A 15,753-nucleotide genomic window follows, 5' to 3' on the forward strand; every position below is an offset into this window, starting at 1 on the left:
TTCTTTAAATGACCTAATGTCATCAAATGCCAAATTTCCGTTCCAAGTTGTTACAAGTTAATTTACATATCTTGGTGTAACAATTACTAAAAACTTCAAGAATTTATTTAAAGAAAACTTAAACCCCTTATTGAATTATGTGAAAAAGACGCTTTCTAAATGATCTCCTCTTTCTTTATTCCTAATTGGCCAAATTAATTTGATTAAAATGAAGATTCTTCCTAAATTTTTATATCTTTTTCAGGCCTTACCTATTTTTATTCCTAAGACCTACTTTGATTCTTTAGATTCAATTTTAACATCTTATATTTGGAATAATAAGCAAGCTCATTTAAGTAAAGTTTACCTACAGGGAAATAAAGAGATGGGTGGATTAGCCCTACCCAATTTTAGTTTTTACTATTGGGCTGCCAATATAAGGAATATTACTTTCTGGTCTTATTATATTTATCGTAAAGATTGCCCATCATGGGTCTCCTTAAAAGTTAATTCTGTAAAAAATTCCTCTATTGTCTGTCTTCTTGGATCATATTCTTCTTTTTCAGCAAATAAAATAACAGATAACATAATTGTTAAGCAAACTTTAAGGATCTGGTCTCAATTTAGAAAATTTTTTGGTTTGGCAAATTTTTCATTATCATCTCCCATTCTCCTTAATTATTTTTTTATCCCTTCCATGACTGACAAAGTCTTTAAGGATTGGGATGAACTAGGTATTAAGTGTTTTTGGGACCTGTTTATCTCAGGATCTCTTGCTTCGTTTGACCAATTGTCAACTAAATTTGAACTCCCAAAAACACATTTTTACAGATACCTTCAAATTAGAGATTTCTTACGTTTCCAATTAACTACTTTTCCTATACGTCCTGATAAAAATTTACTGGACTATCTTTTAAATTTAAAACCTTTTGTTAATGGTTCTATTACCGGTATCTATAACTTGTTGATCGAATCTAGACAAGACTTTTTAGATAAAATAAAAAAAAACTTGGGAGGATGACCTAAATTGTCAGATTTCTGATGATAGATGGAATAAAATTCTTAAACGGGTTAATAAATCATCTTTCTGTGCTCGTCATTCTCTTCTACAATTTAAAGTGGTTCATAGAGCTTACATTTCTAAACAGAAGCTGTCCAGTTTTTATCTGAATGTTTCTCCACTTTATAATAAATGTAACTCCGCTGATGCCTCTTTAATTCATATGTTTTGGTTTTGCCCTAAAATTGAAAAGTTTTGGTGGGAAGTATTCCATACCTTCTCACAACTTTTTAGGGTCCAATTTGACCCAAATCCCCTTACTGCCTTGTTTGGTATTATCGCAGATGAAGATATAACTTTAAATACTTCTAACCTACAGGTTTTAGTTTTTACTTCTCTTTTAGCAAGGAGAGCAATCTTGTTTAAGTGGAAGGAGCCTACCCCTTCTACACATCTTCAATGGCTACGTGATATTATGTCTTATTTAAATTTAGAAAAGATCCGCTGCTGTCTTAAATTTGAAACAATCTTTTTATGATATCTGGGGACCTTTTCTAAATTATAAAGTTTAACAGTGCACAGACTTTTTGTATATTTTTATCTTCTCTTAAGCGAATATGGTTTTTTTTCTAATTATCCATTATCATCCATTAGCTTTTTTCTTTGGTAGTTGGTAGGGGGTTGATTTTTTTATATAAATTTTTTTTATATAATTTTTTAAATGATGTATGACCTATCTTTAAATTTTTGATTACAGAGTGTATACCTTTATGTGTTATGCTATAACATTTTGATCAATTTTATCACAATATATGAATGTACACGTTATGTTGAGATGTATCTATGTGTTGCACTCTGTAAATCTTTTTTTTCTGAATAAAAATATTGTAAAAAGAAAAGAAAGAAGGTGTACAGTGCATTGGCCTTCATCAACCGTGGGATTGAGTTCAAGAGCCAAGAGGTAATGTTGCAGCTATATAGGACTATGGCTAGATCCCACTTAGAGTATTGTGCTCAGTTCTGGTCACCTCACTACAGAAAGGATGTGGAAACCACAGAAAGGATGCGGAGGAGATTTACAAGGATGTTGCCTGGATTGGGGGGCATGCCTTATGAGAATAGGTTGAGTGAACTCAGCCTTTTCTCCTTGGAGCGGTGGAGGATGAGAGGTGACCTGATAGAGGTGTATAATATGATAAGAGGCATTGATTGTTTGAATAGTCAGAGGCTTTTTCATAGGTCTGAAATGGCTAGCACGAGAGGGCACAGTTTTAAGGTGCTTGGAAGCAGGTACAGAGGAGATGTCAGGGGTATGTTTTTTAAACAGAGAGTGGTGAGTGCGTGGAATGGGCTGCCAGCAACAGTGATGGAGGTGGATACGATAGGGTCTTTTAAGAGACTCCTGGACAGGTACATGGAGCTTAGAAAAATAGAGGGTTACCCATAGTACATGTTCAGCACAGCATTGTGGGCCAAAGTGCCTGTATTGTGCTGTAGGTTTTTTTAGGTTTTCTAAGCTGTTACTTAAATGTTGCATGTGTGCTTTCAGGCTCCTGAAATGGTAGTTTTTCCCTAATGGTAATAATGAGAAGAAGCCATGTCTGGGTGATAGGAGTCTTTAATGATGGGTGCTGCTTTTTTGAGGGATCACCTTTTGAAGATGTCCTTGACGGTATGGAGGTGGGTGTCCATGATGAAGCTGGCTGAGCTTACACCCCTCTGCATGCTTTTCCGATCTTGTGCGTTGATGCATCTGTACTAGACAGTGATCCAACCAGCTAGTTGCGTAGCACAAGTCTTTAGTACTACTGCTGAGATATTATCTGGCTCCACTTTATCTGGTCTTTATTCATTTGCTATGATGTCACAAAAAAACACCATGAAATCCACTGTTATGCCATGAGTGTTCTTTTTGTGCTGTGCAGTTCCCTCGCGTGTAAAAAGTGAGAACTACCTTATGGAACAGCTCGCCTTGTTCTGCACTAAGCAGTCAGGAGCACCTATCACATTCAACAACCAAGTGTCAACAGAATACTATTCCAGCAGGGAGCAGTGGTCCATGACTGATGGAGACAGTACCAATGGTCTAAAAGAAATTCCCAGGTAAAAATAATTTAAACTCATTCGAAGAATGTATTTTCAGACTTGTGTTTTTAATTTAACTTCAAAATCAGAATCAGGTTTAATGCCACTGGCATGTTATGAAATTTGTTGTTTTCCAGCAGCAGTACATTGCAATACAGAATAATTTAAAAACTTATAAATTACAATACACATTTTTTAAAAAAATAAGTTTAAGTGGTGTAGAAAGAGAGGGGGAAAGAGAATGTGAATTAGTATTAAAACATTTGACCAACTTGTGTTGAAATATGGAAAAGAAATTAGTAGTTTGTGCTCACTACTGTGTAGTTCTCATTCAGTGATTAAGCTATGGAACTAAATAAAAGTTATGTGTGGCTCTTTTCAATTTTCAGGATATCCAAAAGCACCCATTAATAATTAATTTTGCTTTAAAGTAGATTGTAAGCTAAATAAGGGACTAATTATCCATCATCAGGGACACCCCCTCCCGCCATCCAGGTCAAGCTCTCTTCTTGTTGCTGCCATCAGGAAGAAGGTATAGGAGCCTCAAGACCCAATTCACCAGCTTCAGGAACAGTTCAAAGTTCAAAATAAATTCATTATCAAAGTACATACATGTCACCATATACAACCCTGAAATTCATTTTCTTGCAGGCATATTCAGTAAATCCATAATGGAATAATAATCATAATAGAATTAATAGAATCAATCTATCAATTACCCATCAACCATCAGACTCTTGAACTTGGCTCAACCTCATTCGCCCCAACATTGAACTGTTCCCACAACCTATGGACTCACTTTCAACGACTCTGCATCTCATGTTCTCGATATTTATTGCTTATTTATTTATTATTACTTTTTTTTCTTTTGTACTTGCACAGTTTGTTGTCTTTTGCACATTGGTTTGTTACCTTTCTATTGGGTTCGGTCTTTCGTTGATCCTATTATGGTTATTGGATTTACCGTGTACATCCGCAAGAAAATGAGTCTCAGGGATGTATACGGTGACATAGTTGTACTTTGATATTAAATTTACTTTGAGCTTTGAATAGAAAGTCAAATAAAGTCGTAGAGCACTGCAGCACAGAAACAGGCCCTTGGACCCATCTGTTCTGTGTCAAATTATTACTCTCCCTGGTTAGTCCTGTCAACCATAAAGTACATTTTCACAAACAACAACATGGGCAGCATTGTGGTGCAACTAATAGAGTGGTGGATCTTAGGATCAGTTATTTGTGCGATTAGGAGGCTTGAGGGCTGATCATTTGGAGTTTGGGGTCCCGTCATCAGCTAGTCCAGGGTTCAATACTGAAGATCAAAACCTGAAGCTCAGTTGGAAGTGTGGAATATTTTACTGGAGCTGGAGGACTGTCCGTGTGTCTGTGGAACAGAGCATATCTTGCTGTTGATGTTTTGCTGCTTGTTGTGTTCTTTGTTGTTCTGCCGAACATTACGGGCATGCTACGTTGGCACTGGAATGTGCGGCAACACTTGCAGGCTACCCCAGTACATCCTTTGGTGCATTGGTTGTGAATGCAAATGACACATTTCACTGTGTGTTTCCATGTACATGTGATAAATACATCTGAATCTGGAGCTGCTACTTCACAGATCAAGCAGCCCAAGTTCTCAAGGAACTGTACGAGACCATCAACACCCTGGAGACTGCACACCCAGAGGCTAAAGACTTTAATAGAGTGTCGCTGTCCAAAGTCTCTCCAAAGTTTGTCAACACATCCAGGTGAGCACATGGGCAGATAGCATACTCGACCACTGCTACTCTACATTCTGCAATGCTTACAAAATGCTCCTCTGTTGGCTGTTTGAGAAGTCAGATCACTCCTCTACCTTGCTTCTGCCTGTGTTCAGAAGCACAACTGGAATGTCTTTCCTGATGAAGATGTCTCCTAGTTCACAGAAGGGGCTACAAGCTTCATTTGGAAGTGCACTGAGGCCGTTGTCCCCCAAAAATAGGTCAGGGTCTACCCAAACCTGACACCCTGAATCAGCAGTTCTGTGCGTGCTGCACTTATTACGCAAGAGAGAACTTTTGCTGCCAGTAATCAACAGGAACTCAGGAAGTGCAGCTACGATCTACACAAAGTCATCAAGGCAGCGAAACAACAATGCAGGACAAGATCTGGACACAACTCTCCATCAACTACGTACGCAGCTTATGACAAAGTTTGCACACCATTGCAGTCTTCAAAGCTAAGCACAGTGGTGCTGCCAACATCACTGCCTCTCTCCCAGATGAGCTGAATCTTTTTTATGCTCAGTTTGATGTCGCCAACACTGAACCCCCAAGGAGAGCTGCCAAAGCGACCTGCACCTTGGTCATCTCTGAGGCTGAATTCAGTACACAGGTGTCTCCAATGAGCGAACAGTCGCAAGGCTGCGGGCCGGACAGTATCCCAAGATGGGTATCTAGGGTGTGTGCTGCACAACTGGCAGGTGTCTTTACAGACATTTTTAATGTCTGCCACCCACATTGAACCCCCTGTAATTCACCTACTAGCACAACCTATTGACAGATGACACAATAGCCACAGCTCTACACACCGTCCTTACATATCTGGAGAAGAGGGATGCTTATGCGAGAATGCTGTTCTTGGACTACAGTTCAGCATTCAACTCCATAATTCCCTCCAGGCTTGACAGGAAGCTCAGAGACCTTGGCCTTCACCCTGCCTTGTTCAGCTGGATCCTGGTCTTCCTGCCAGATCACCAAAAGGTGGTAAAAGTGGGCTCCCTCACCTCTGCCCCTCTGACCATCAGCACAGGACTGTGTCCTAAACCTTCTCCTTTACTCTCTGTATACCCATGACTGTTCTGCTACCCACAGCTCCAATCTGCTAATTAAATTTGCTGATGATACTAAGTTTGTAAATTAATTGGCTTAATCTCAAATAATATCGAGGCAGTCTGGAGAGAATAGGTCATCACCCTGATACAGTGGTGTCAAGAAAATAATCTCTCCCTCAATGTTGCAAAAACAAAGGAGCTGGTTGTGGACTACAGGAGGAATGGAGACAGGTGAACCTCTATTGACATCAATGGATCTGGGGTTGAGAGGGTGAACAGCTTTAAGTTCCTCAACATACACATCACCGAGGATCTCATGTGGTCTATACATACCAGCTGTGTGGTGAAAAAAGCACAACAGCATCTCTTTCATCTTAGATGGTTGAAGAAGTTTGGCGTGAGTACCCAAATCCTAAGAACTTTCTACAGGGGCACAATTGAGAACATCCTGACTGGCTGCATCACTGCCCGGTATGGGAACTGTACCTCCCTCAATCACAGGACTCTGTAGAGAATGGTGCAGACAGCCCAGCGCATCTGTAGATGTGAACTTCCCACTATTCAGGACATTTACAAAGTCAGGTGTGTAAAAAGGGGCCGAAAGATCATTGGGGACCCAAGTGACACCAACCACAAGCTGTTCCAGCTGCTACCATCCAGGAAACTGTACCGCAGCATAAAAGCCAGGTCTAACAGTCTCTGGGACAGCTTCTTCCACCAGGCCATCAGACTGATTAACTCACACTGATCTATTTGTACTTCTATGTTATATTGACTGTCCTGTTGTACGTACTATTTATTACAAAATTACTATAAATTGTATATTGCATATTCAGACGGAGATGTAATGTAAAAATGTTTACTTCTCATATGTGAAGGATGTAAGAAATAAAGTCAACTCAAGTTCAACCCTGTACTGTCTGTGTGGAATTTGCTTTTTCCTGGTTCCTTAAGGTTGTTAGAGCAGAGAGTAGTGGGGATAAGCTCCCGCTACCTATTAAATGCTACTAATGGCATGCGTCTCAAATAGCTTCTGACAACCAAATCCAGCTCCCGACCTTTATGAATGGCTTAGCTACTAACCCCAGCAGAGCCATTTCTATTGATGGAGGAAGGGGCAAAGGCTGGTTACTGGTGCTTTAAAGCCAGTCACTGTGCGGAGATGGGGCCCTTCACCTGTGCTTGACAGCTCAATGAGGAGAAGGAATATTCTGATCTCAAACCTCTGCCTCCTTGCGGCCATACCCACTCACGGGGAAGGCTGCAGATGATGTGACTGGCAGCTTGGTCATCTCTGAGGCCAAAGTATGCAGGTGTTTCCAGTGGGTTGACAGGCGCAAAGCTGTGGGACCGGACAACATCCTTGAAGGAGTACTCAGGATGTGCGTGGCACAACTGGAAGGTGTTTCTCCCTCTCCCAGTATAGAGTGCCCTCCTGCTTCAAAACATCCACCATTGTTCCTGTACCTAAAAAGACCAAGGTAACATGCCTGAACAACTGGTGTCCTGTTGCACTCACCACAATAATAAGAAAATGCTTTGAGAGGTTGGTCAAGGACTACATCTGCAGCATGCTACCACCCACAATGGACCTCTTACAATTCACCTACCAACACAATAGCTGCTGCTCTTCATACTGTCCTTACTCATCTGGAGAAGAAGGATGCTTATGTGAGAATAAAAGCACGAAATGCTGGCAGAACTCAGCAGGCCAGACAGCATCTATGGGAGGAGGTAGTGATGACATTTCCGGCCGAAACGTCATCACTACCTCCTCCCATAGATGCTGTCTGGCCTGCTGAGTTCTGCCAGCATTTTGTGTTTTTATTTATTTCCAGCATTTGCAGATTCACTCGTTTTGCTTATGTGAGAATGCTGTTCTTGGACTACAGTTCAGCATTCAATTCCATAATTCCCTCCAGGCTTGACAAGAAGCTCAGAGACCTCAGCCTTCACTGGTTGTTTTCTTGACACAACTGTGTCAGGGTGAAGACCTCTTCTCTGTAGGTTGCCTCATTATTATTTGAGATTAGGCCAATCAGTCTTATGAGCCTTGATCATTGTTTCTACAACTGTGTAGCTGGATCTTGGACTTCCTGTCAGATTGCTGGCAAGTGATCTGCATAACTGCATTGTATCTGTGGTTTCTAAATGACAATAAACTGAATGTGAATCTGAATCGGTAAGAGTGGGCTCACTCACCTCTGCCCCTCTGACCCGCAACATGGGTGCCCCTCAGGGCTGTGTACTAAGCACCCTCCTTTACTCTCTATATACCCATGACTGTGTCGCCATCCACACCTCCAATCTGCTAATTAAATTTGCTGACGACATTACACTGATTGGCCTTTTCTCAAATAATAATGAGGCAGCCTATAGAGAGGAAGTCATCACCCTGACACAGTGGTGTCAAGAAAACAACCTCTTCCTCAATGTTGCAAAAACTAAGTAACTGGTTGTGGAGGAATGGAGACAGGTTAACCCCTATTGACATCAATGGATCTGGGGTTGAGAGGGTGAACGGCTTTAAGTTCCTTGACATACATATCACTGAGGATCTCACATGGTTTGTACATGCCGGCTGTGTGGTGTAGCCCAAAGGATCATTGGAGACCTGGGTCACCCCAACCACAAACTGTTCCAGCTGCTACCATCAGGGAAAAGATACTGCAGCATAAAAGCCAGGACCAACAGGCTCTTTCACCAGGCCATCAGACTGCTTAATTCATGCTGTTACAACTGTATTTCTATGTTATATTGACTATCCTGTTGTACATAATATTTACTATAAATTACTATAATTTCACATTTGAATGGAGAAGTAATGAAAAGATTTTTACGCCTCATGTATTTGAAGGATGTAAGTAATAAAGTCAATTCAATAATGTAGAGGAGTAAACCCCAAAGAAAATTCTGCAGTTGGAGTTCCTAAGACAGTTCTACCTTGAGTTCAATGATGACTGGCAACTCTTGTGATTATTGGTGCCAAATTGTATCAGTCTCTGCTGTTTCTTTGGGTTCTTCAGCTGCATGGAGCAGGGAGTCTGCTGCATGGGCAGCAGCCTGCTTTCCATATTGTACTGCCCTGTTTCATTAATCACATAGACAGTTGAGACACAATATCCATGGTAGAACCTGACCAATGGCGGACCCAACGACTGTGGATTTCTTACAGGTGCTCAAGTTTCCTTCTACATCCCAAAGACCATCTCAGCTGGTTAATTAATTGGCGACTGTATATTGCCCCAGTGTGTAGGTGAGTGGTAGAATTGACAGAGAATGTGGGGGAATAAAACAGGATTAACATAGGATTGGTGTAGATGGGTGCATGAAGGTCCGTAGTTACTTTGTGGGCAGAGTAGTTTCTTTCCGATGATATTTGCTTGCTATGAGAAGTAGGTGAATTGATATTATTCAGGTTCAATAAAGTGGTTGTGATAGGAATGTTGAATGTTGCATTCTTTGCTTTTTGGATTTATTGCACACATGACATTCTGAAAGACAAACGATATTGTATATCAATTATTTTCTCATCAAACAGCCTCATGTTTCCCTCACAGTTCTTTCACAGCAATAACATTCCTTAGGAATCACACCTGTTTCCTCATAGAAAACTGACCAAAAACATACTGGAAATATGAGTTCTGTCAAAGTAATAATGATGGGTGAGCAAGCTCAAGTGCATTATCTTAGATCAGCTACAAAGGAGGTGTATTGAATATTACCTTGCGCTTTTGGATTAAATAATGGTATAATTAACCACTTCTGTTCCCTTGTTCCATATTCCTAGTCCTGAAGCTGTTTTGTGTTCACTGGAGACGGGAAGAACAATACCCACGAAAGTTACCTCTGAGCCAAAAACTGTTTTCATTGACCTTCGTAACTGGGAGCAGGAAAGAAACTCTACACAGATATGCTGCAAAAATGGAAAAGAGAAGCTTACATATGTGCAAGATGAAAGGTAATGAAAAGAAATCCTTGGTGATGTTCTGTAGGCATATTTCCAACAAGTATTCAGTCCTATTATTTATTCCCTTCCATAGATGTCGCCTGACTTGCTGAGTTCCTCCCACATTTTGTGTTTGGTGCTTCAGTCAATACTTGTACACGTCCATAATTCCTCGAGAGTGGCAACATAAGTGGAAAGGGTTACAGCATACTTACCTTCATTGGTTAGGGTGTTCAGTACAAAATTCAGTGAGCTAGGTTGCAGCTGTAGAAAATGTTAGTTCACCTACATTGTATACATTTCCAATCACCACATTACAGGATGGATGTGCAGGCTTTCAAGAGTACAGGTTTCCTCAGCTATTTGAAGGTAGAGCGTTCTTATGAAATGGTTCGTAAGCCGAAATGTGGTAAAGTGAAGAAGCAATTTCCATTTGTTTATATGGGAAAAATTTGTGAGCATTCGCAGACCCAAAAAATAACCTACCAAATCATGCCAAATAACACATAAAACCTAAAATAACAGTAACTTATAGTAAAAGCAGGAATGATCTGATAAATACACAGCCTATATAATGTCGGAATACTCTTCTGCAATTATTGCAGCACTGTCCACCGCAGCGAAAATCTCACGCAAGCGCTCTTGGCAAAAACACACAGCGCAAGCGCTCTCGGCAGAAGCACTCTTTCCAGTAACCTTTAAGCTATGAAGCTACCAAATAACACATAAAAATACACAGTCTATATAAAGTAGAAATAATGCATGTACAGTGTAGTTTCACTTACCGGAATCGAGAAGAGAGCGAGCACACTGATGATGGTGTGTTAGACTGAGTCGTCAGAGGCTGGGGTGGTGGGAGGTAGAGGAGGGTGTCATCTCATCATCGTCTGTTTCCATCAGGTCAGGCAGGTCACCTTCTTCTATGTCTGCCTGCCTCGATGTTGAAGGTCGAGTTTCGTCGTCTGCTGTGGCTGACGTGGAAGGCTTGAAAAACGACAGTATGCTTGACTGCTTAGCCTCCTGCATCTTTCTATCATACAATTCTTTGTGAGCACTTAAACCATCCTGTAAATATGCCCTAAACCTATGTACCCTTTCAAAATTAAAGTCATACTTTTCTGCAATCATTGCAGCGTTGTCAATCGCAGCGAAAATCTCACGCAATTGCTTCCCGTTCAGTTCCTGGATGACTTCACCTTCGGGCCATTCACTACTACATTCGGCTTCAATTGTTATCCTTTTCTCTTCATCAGCTCTTCATCTCTCAGTTCTTGGTTATGGGATGCCAAAACCTCTTCAACATCATCTTCGTCAACTTCCACAAACCCTTAGCCAAACTCACTATATCCTTACTTAGTTCACCACGATCGAAATGCTTAATTGTGTCTAGTTTTACGCTAAGTGTAACACCCTTACGCTTTCTTTTAGGCTTTTCCGATACCTTAGAACTCATCTTGCTAACAGATGCACAAAATAAATCAACATAAAGCACAGATGCTCACAGGCACGTGTTTGAGCAATGGCGGCTAGAATACAATTCCGGGGGAGGAGCTCGGCTGCTTAGGGTGCACACTGCCTTTTTTCGTAACAGTGAAAACACCTTCTGTTAGCGAAAACAGGTAACTAATGTAGGTCTTTCATAACAGCGAGTTGACATAAAGCGAACGTTCGAAAAACGGGGGACACCTGTATGTGGAAGAAGTCAAAAGTACCTTGCCTGGTTTGGATATGCCCATTGACGACACCTTCAAGAGGCAGTGCCTCAAGGAGGTGAAATTTACAAGGACCCACGACTGGGTCATGCTCTCTTATTACTATCATCAGGGAGAATGATGACCCACACTCAACGATTCAGAAAGTTACTTCCCCTCCACCATCAGACTTCTAAACTATTCTTGAATATGATCTTGTTTTTTTAGCACTTTTTTATAATTTATAGTAATTTTATATCTTTGCACTGTGTTGCTGAGCAAAACAACCAATTTCATGTCATTCTAAATCAGTGATAATAAATGTAATTCTGATGAGATATGAGCAGAGTTGTACAAACTTGGGTTTTCTCCAGAGCACCAGTGGCTGAGGGAGTGATCTGATAGAAGTATAGAGGAATAAAGACCACACACAAGTTGATGGGATTAGCCAGTACAAACACTGTGAGCTGAAGGGCCTTTTCCTGTGCTATTCTCTTCTATGTTCTATGTTCAGTGTTGAACAACAGATTGGCTATACTGGTTCCTGCTGCAGAAAGGTTTGTGTGAAGTTGGGCTGCATGCACTGTGGTCTAAACACTTGGAAGAAGACAACTTTAGGACAAATAATGCAAGTTGGAGAGCTTATCATATGGTGGTTCTGTGATACTGAATCAGAATCAGCTTTATTATCACTGACAAATGTCATGAAATTTGTTGTTTTGCAACAGCAGTACAGTGCTATACATAAAAATTACTGTAAGTTAAATAATGAATACATAACAAATAAATATCTAAAGTAAAAAGAGAGCAAAATAGTAAGGAACTTTCAGAAATTTGATGGAGGAGGGTAAGAAGCTGTTCCTACAACATTGGAAGGCTGTTTCAGGCTTCTGTACCTCCTCTCTGGTGGTAGTAATGAGAAGAGAAGATGTTCTGAGTGATCGGGATCCTTAATGATAGATGCCACCTTTTTGAGGCATCGCTTTTTGAAGATTTCAAACTACATAATGATTCATAGATTATGAGACTTGTGCATTGTCCATGGAAAAAAGTACAATCAACTTATCAGGCTGAGGCCCTTCATCAGGACTGGAGAAAAAAAATGAGGAGTCGAAGTTACCTTGTGTTTCTTCCTCCCCTTCCACCACCTTCTAAATCTGACTCATCATCTTTTTTTCTCCAGTCCTGATGAAGGGCCTCATCCCAAAACGTCAACTCTTTTCCATAGATGCTGGCTGCCCTGCTGAGTTCCTCCAGCATTTTGTGTCTGTTGCTTGGGATCTTCTGCAGATGTTCTCCTGTTTGTGCACTGTCCCACTGTGATTCAACAGTATGAACACTCTACCCAGACATCCCACCTCTCCCAGAAGTTCCAGGAGTCTCCTGCATATTAATATCGACTTCCTGCCACCTGCAAATTATATACCATATCCCGGAAATCAGTTTTTTTGAGAGTGAGAGAGAGAGAGAGAGATTGAGAGCAAGCAAGAGAGAGAGTGAGAGAGTGCACCATGGCAGAGTGTTCCAAAAAAAGAAAATATAAAACGTACTTCACCCCGGACTACACTAAAGTGTGCCCCTGCCTAATAGGGGTCAAAAGTAATGACAGTGTTGCTCGCTGCACGATTTGCAATGGTGACTTTTCTATTGCCCATGGTGGGTTAAATGACTGTTGAGGTGAGTTTAACAGGTATCGTTTATTCATTAGCATAGCTAACGTTATTTAAACTAGCTGGCTAGCTGCTAAGAAGCTGCTCTATTGCAAACATCCCACCTCTCCTGGAAGTTCTGGGAGTCTCCCGCAAGTTAATAGTGCTATCTCCCTGAAATGAGTATTTGCAGGGTGGGTTGTCTGCTCTACCTGACATTTCACTTTGTTCCTCAATATGAGTTAGTCATGATTCAGAACTTCCAAAGAGAAGAGGAATTTCTAGACAGGTTTGACTTAACATTATTTCCCCTGAGTACTTTCTCCATTGGGAGTGCCTGATTCTAGAGTCACCCATGTGTAAAACCAAAAAAGCTCCAGTCAATACTTGATTCATCAATGTGTAAATTCAGGAACAGTGATGCTTCTTAACTTCCTTAGGACTTATCGACTTATTGAATTGACTTTATTTCTTACATCCTTCATATACATGAGGAGTAAAAATCTTTAAGTACGTCTCCGTGTAAACGTGCAATTTATAGTAATTTATAATAAATAGTATGTACAACAGGACAGTCAATATAGCATAGAAATACAATTGCATCAGCTTGAATTAATCAATCTGATGGTCTGGTGGAAGAAGCTGTCCCGGAGCCTGTTGGTCCAGGTTTTCATGGTTAGGGTGACTCTGGTTCCCAATAATCCTTTGGACCCTTTACACACACCTGAGTTTAGAGATGTCCCGAATAGTGGGAAGCTCACATCTACAGATGCGCTGGGCTGTCCGCACCACTCTCTGCAGAGTCCTGTGATTGAGGGAAGTACAGTTCCCATACCACGCAGTGATGCAGCCAGACAGGATGCTCTCAATTTTACCCCTGTAGAAAATCCTTAGGATCTGGGGACTCGTACCAAATTTCTTCAACCATCTAGGGTAAAAGAGGTGCTGTGGTGCCATTTCCACCACACAGCCAGTATGTACAGACCACGTGAGATCCTGGATGAAGTGTATGCTGAGAAACTTAAAACTGTTCACCCTCTCAATTCCAGATCCATTGATGTCAATAGGGGTTAGACTGTCTGCATTCCTCCTGTAGTCCACAATCAGCTCCTTTGTTTTTGGGACATTGAGAGAGAGGTTGTTTTCTTGACACCACTGTGTCAGGGTGAAGACTTCTTCTCTGTAGGCTGCCTTGTTATTATTCGTGATTAGGTCAATAAGCCTCATGAGCCTTGATCACTGTTCTTACAACTGTACTCATTGCACCTGCTCTCACCAGTTGGCCATGGACATGAAGGAAAGTTATCTGTAACAAATGTATCATTCCTTACTTATGTTTTTACACAGTTCAACTGACTCGTCCCTCGAGGAGGATGACCATGATGCCATGTCATCCCAGAGCAGTGATCGAGGACAAAAGTCCTGGCATGATTCAAGGTGAGTAAAACTGAGCCATATTGTGTGGGAATCAGAGTCGGGCAATTTGGCGTTTGAGTTTCAACAAGTCTAATTTTAAATCCATCAAACAAGAGATGAGTGAGCTAAGGTCTACTGGTTGATACTCTATGAATCTATATTGATCTGACCATACCTATCTGTGGAATTAACACCACAACAAATATTAGCTGTACCATCCATTTTCAGAAACTACTTATAGTATGGCAGATGTATGATGTTTGTGTGGTTTGATAGATGGTCAGACATCGGCATGTTTATGTAGATAACAAGCATTTTCTCTGAATCACTTTTCTTGACTACTTCTCTCCTCTTAAATTTCCTCCTAAACACTCCTTAGACATTCTCTTTTCTTCACCTCCTCCCATCAGGCAGAAGACACAAAATCATGGACACACATCCTGGAAGGCAGAGAGGGTGGGGTTGCTCTGATGGTAAAAAAAAATGTGGCCTACAAATTACAATGGGAGATAGAAAATAGATAGAAACATAGAATAATAGAAAACCTATAGCACAACACAGGCCCTTTGGCCTATAATACTGTGCTGAATATGTACGTACTTTAGAAATAAACTAGGGTTACCCATAGCCCTTTTTTTTTCTATGTACCTATCCAAGAGTCTCTTAAAAGACCCTGTTGTATCTGCCTCCACCACAGTTGCTGGCAGCCCATTCCACATACTCACCACTCTCTGCGTAAAAAAACTTACCCCTGACATCTCCTCTGTACCTACTTCCAAGCACCTTAAAACTATGCCCTCTCATCTTGGCCAATCCAACCCTGGGAAAAAGCCTCTGACTATCCACATGATCAATGCCTCTCATTATCTTATACACCTCTATCAGGTCACCTCTCATCTCTGCCGCTCCGAGGAGAAAAGGCCAAGATCACTCAACCTGTTCTTATAAGGCATGCTCCCCAATCCAGGCAACATCCTGGTGAATCTCCTCTGCACCCTTTCTATAGCTTCCACATCTTTCCTGTAGTGAGATGACCAGAACTGAGCACAGTACTCCAAGTGGGGTCTGATCAGGGTCCTATATAGCTCTAACATTACCTCTCAGCTCTTAAACTTAATCCCAAGGTGATGAAGGCCAATGAATCATATGCCTTCTTAACCACAGAGTCAACCTGCGCA

At 41.1% G+C, this 15,753-nt stretch overlaps 1 protein-coding gene across 3 annotated transcripts in view; it reads left to right on the forward strand.

Annotated features, from left to right (window-relative positions):
• The window catches only part of LOC132398994 (dynein axonemal assembly factor 8), a 181,029-nt gene that overhangs the window by 21,943 nt on the left and 143,333 nt on the right, over positions 1-15,753 (forward strand). For all 3 annotated transcript variants that reach the window (XM_059978835.1, XM_059978834.1, XM_059978837.1), the window contains exons 6-8: positions 2,905-3,082; positions 9,661-9,831; positions 14,507-14,596. In XM_059978835.1, the coding sequence (XP_059834818.1) occupies positions 2,905-3,082; positions 9,661-9,831; positions 14,507-14,596 (439 nt within the window). The remainder of the gene's footprint in view (positions 1-2,904; positions 3,083-9,660; positions 9,832-14,506; positions 14,597-15,753) is intronic.

The sequence above is a fragment of the Hypanus sabinus genome, chromosome 9 (genome assembly GCF_030144855.1).
Source record: "Hypanus sabinus isolate sHypSab1 chromosome 9, sHypSab1.hap1, whole genome shotgun sequence".
In the NCBI taxonomy this organism is placed as follows: domain Eukaryota; kingdom Metazoa; phylum Chordata; class Chondrichthyes; order Myliobatiformes; family Dasyatidae; genus Hypanus; species Hypanus sabinus.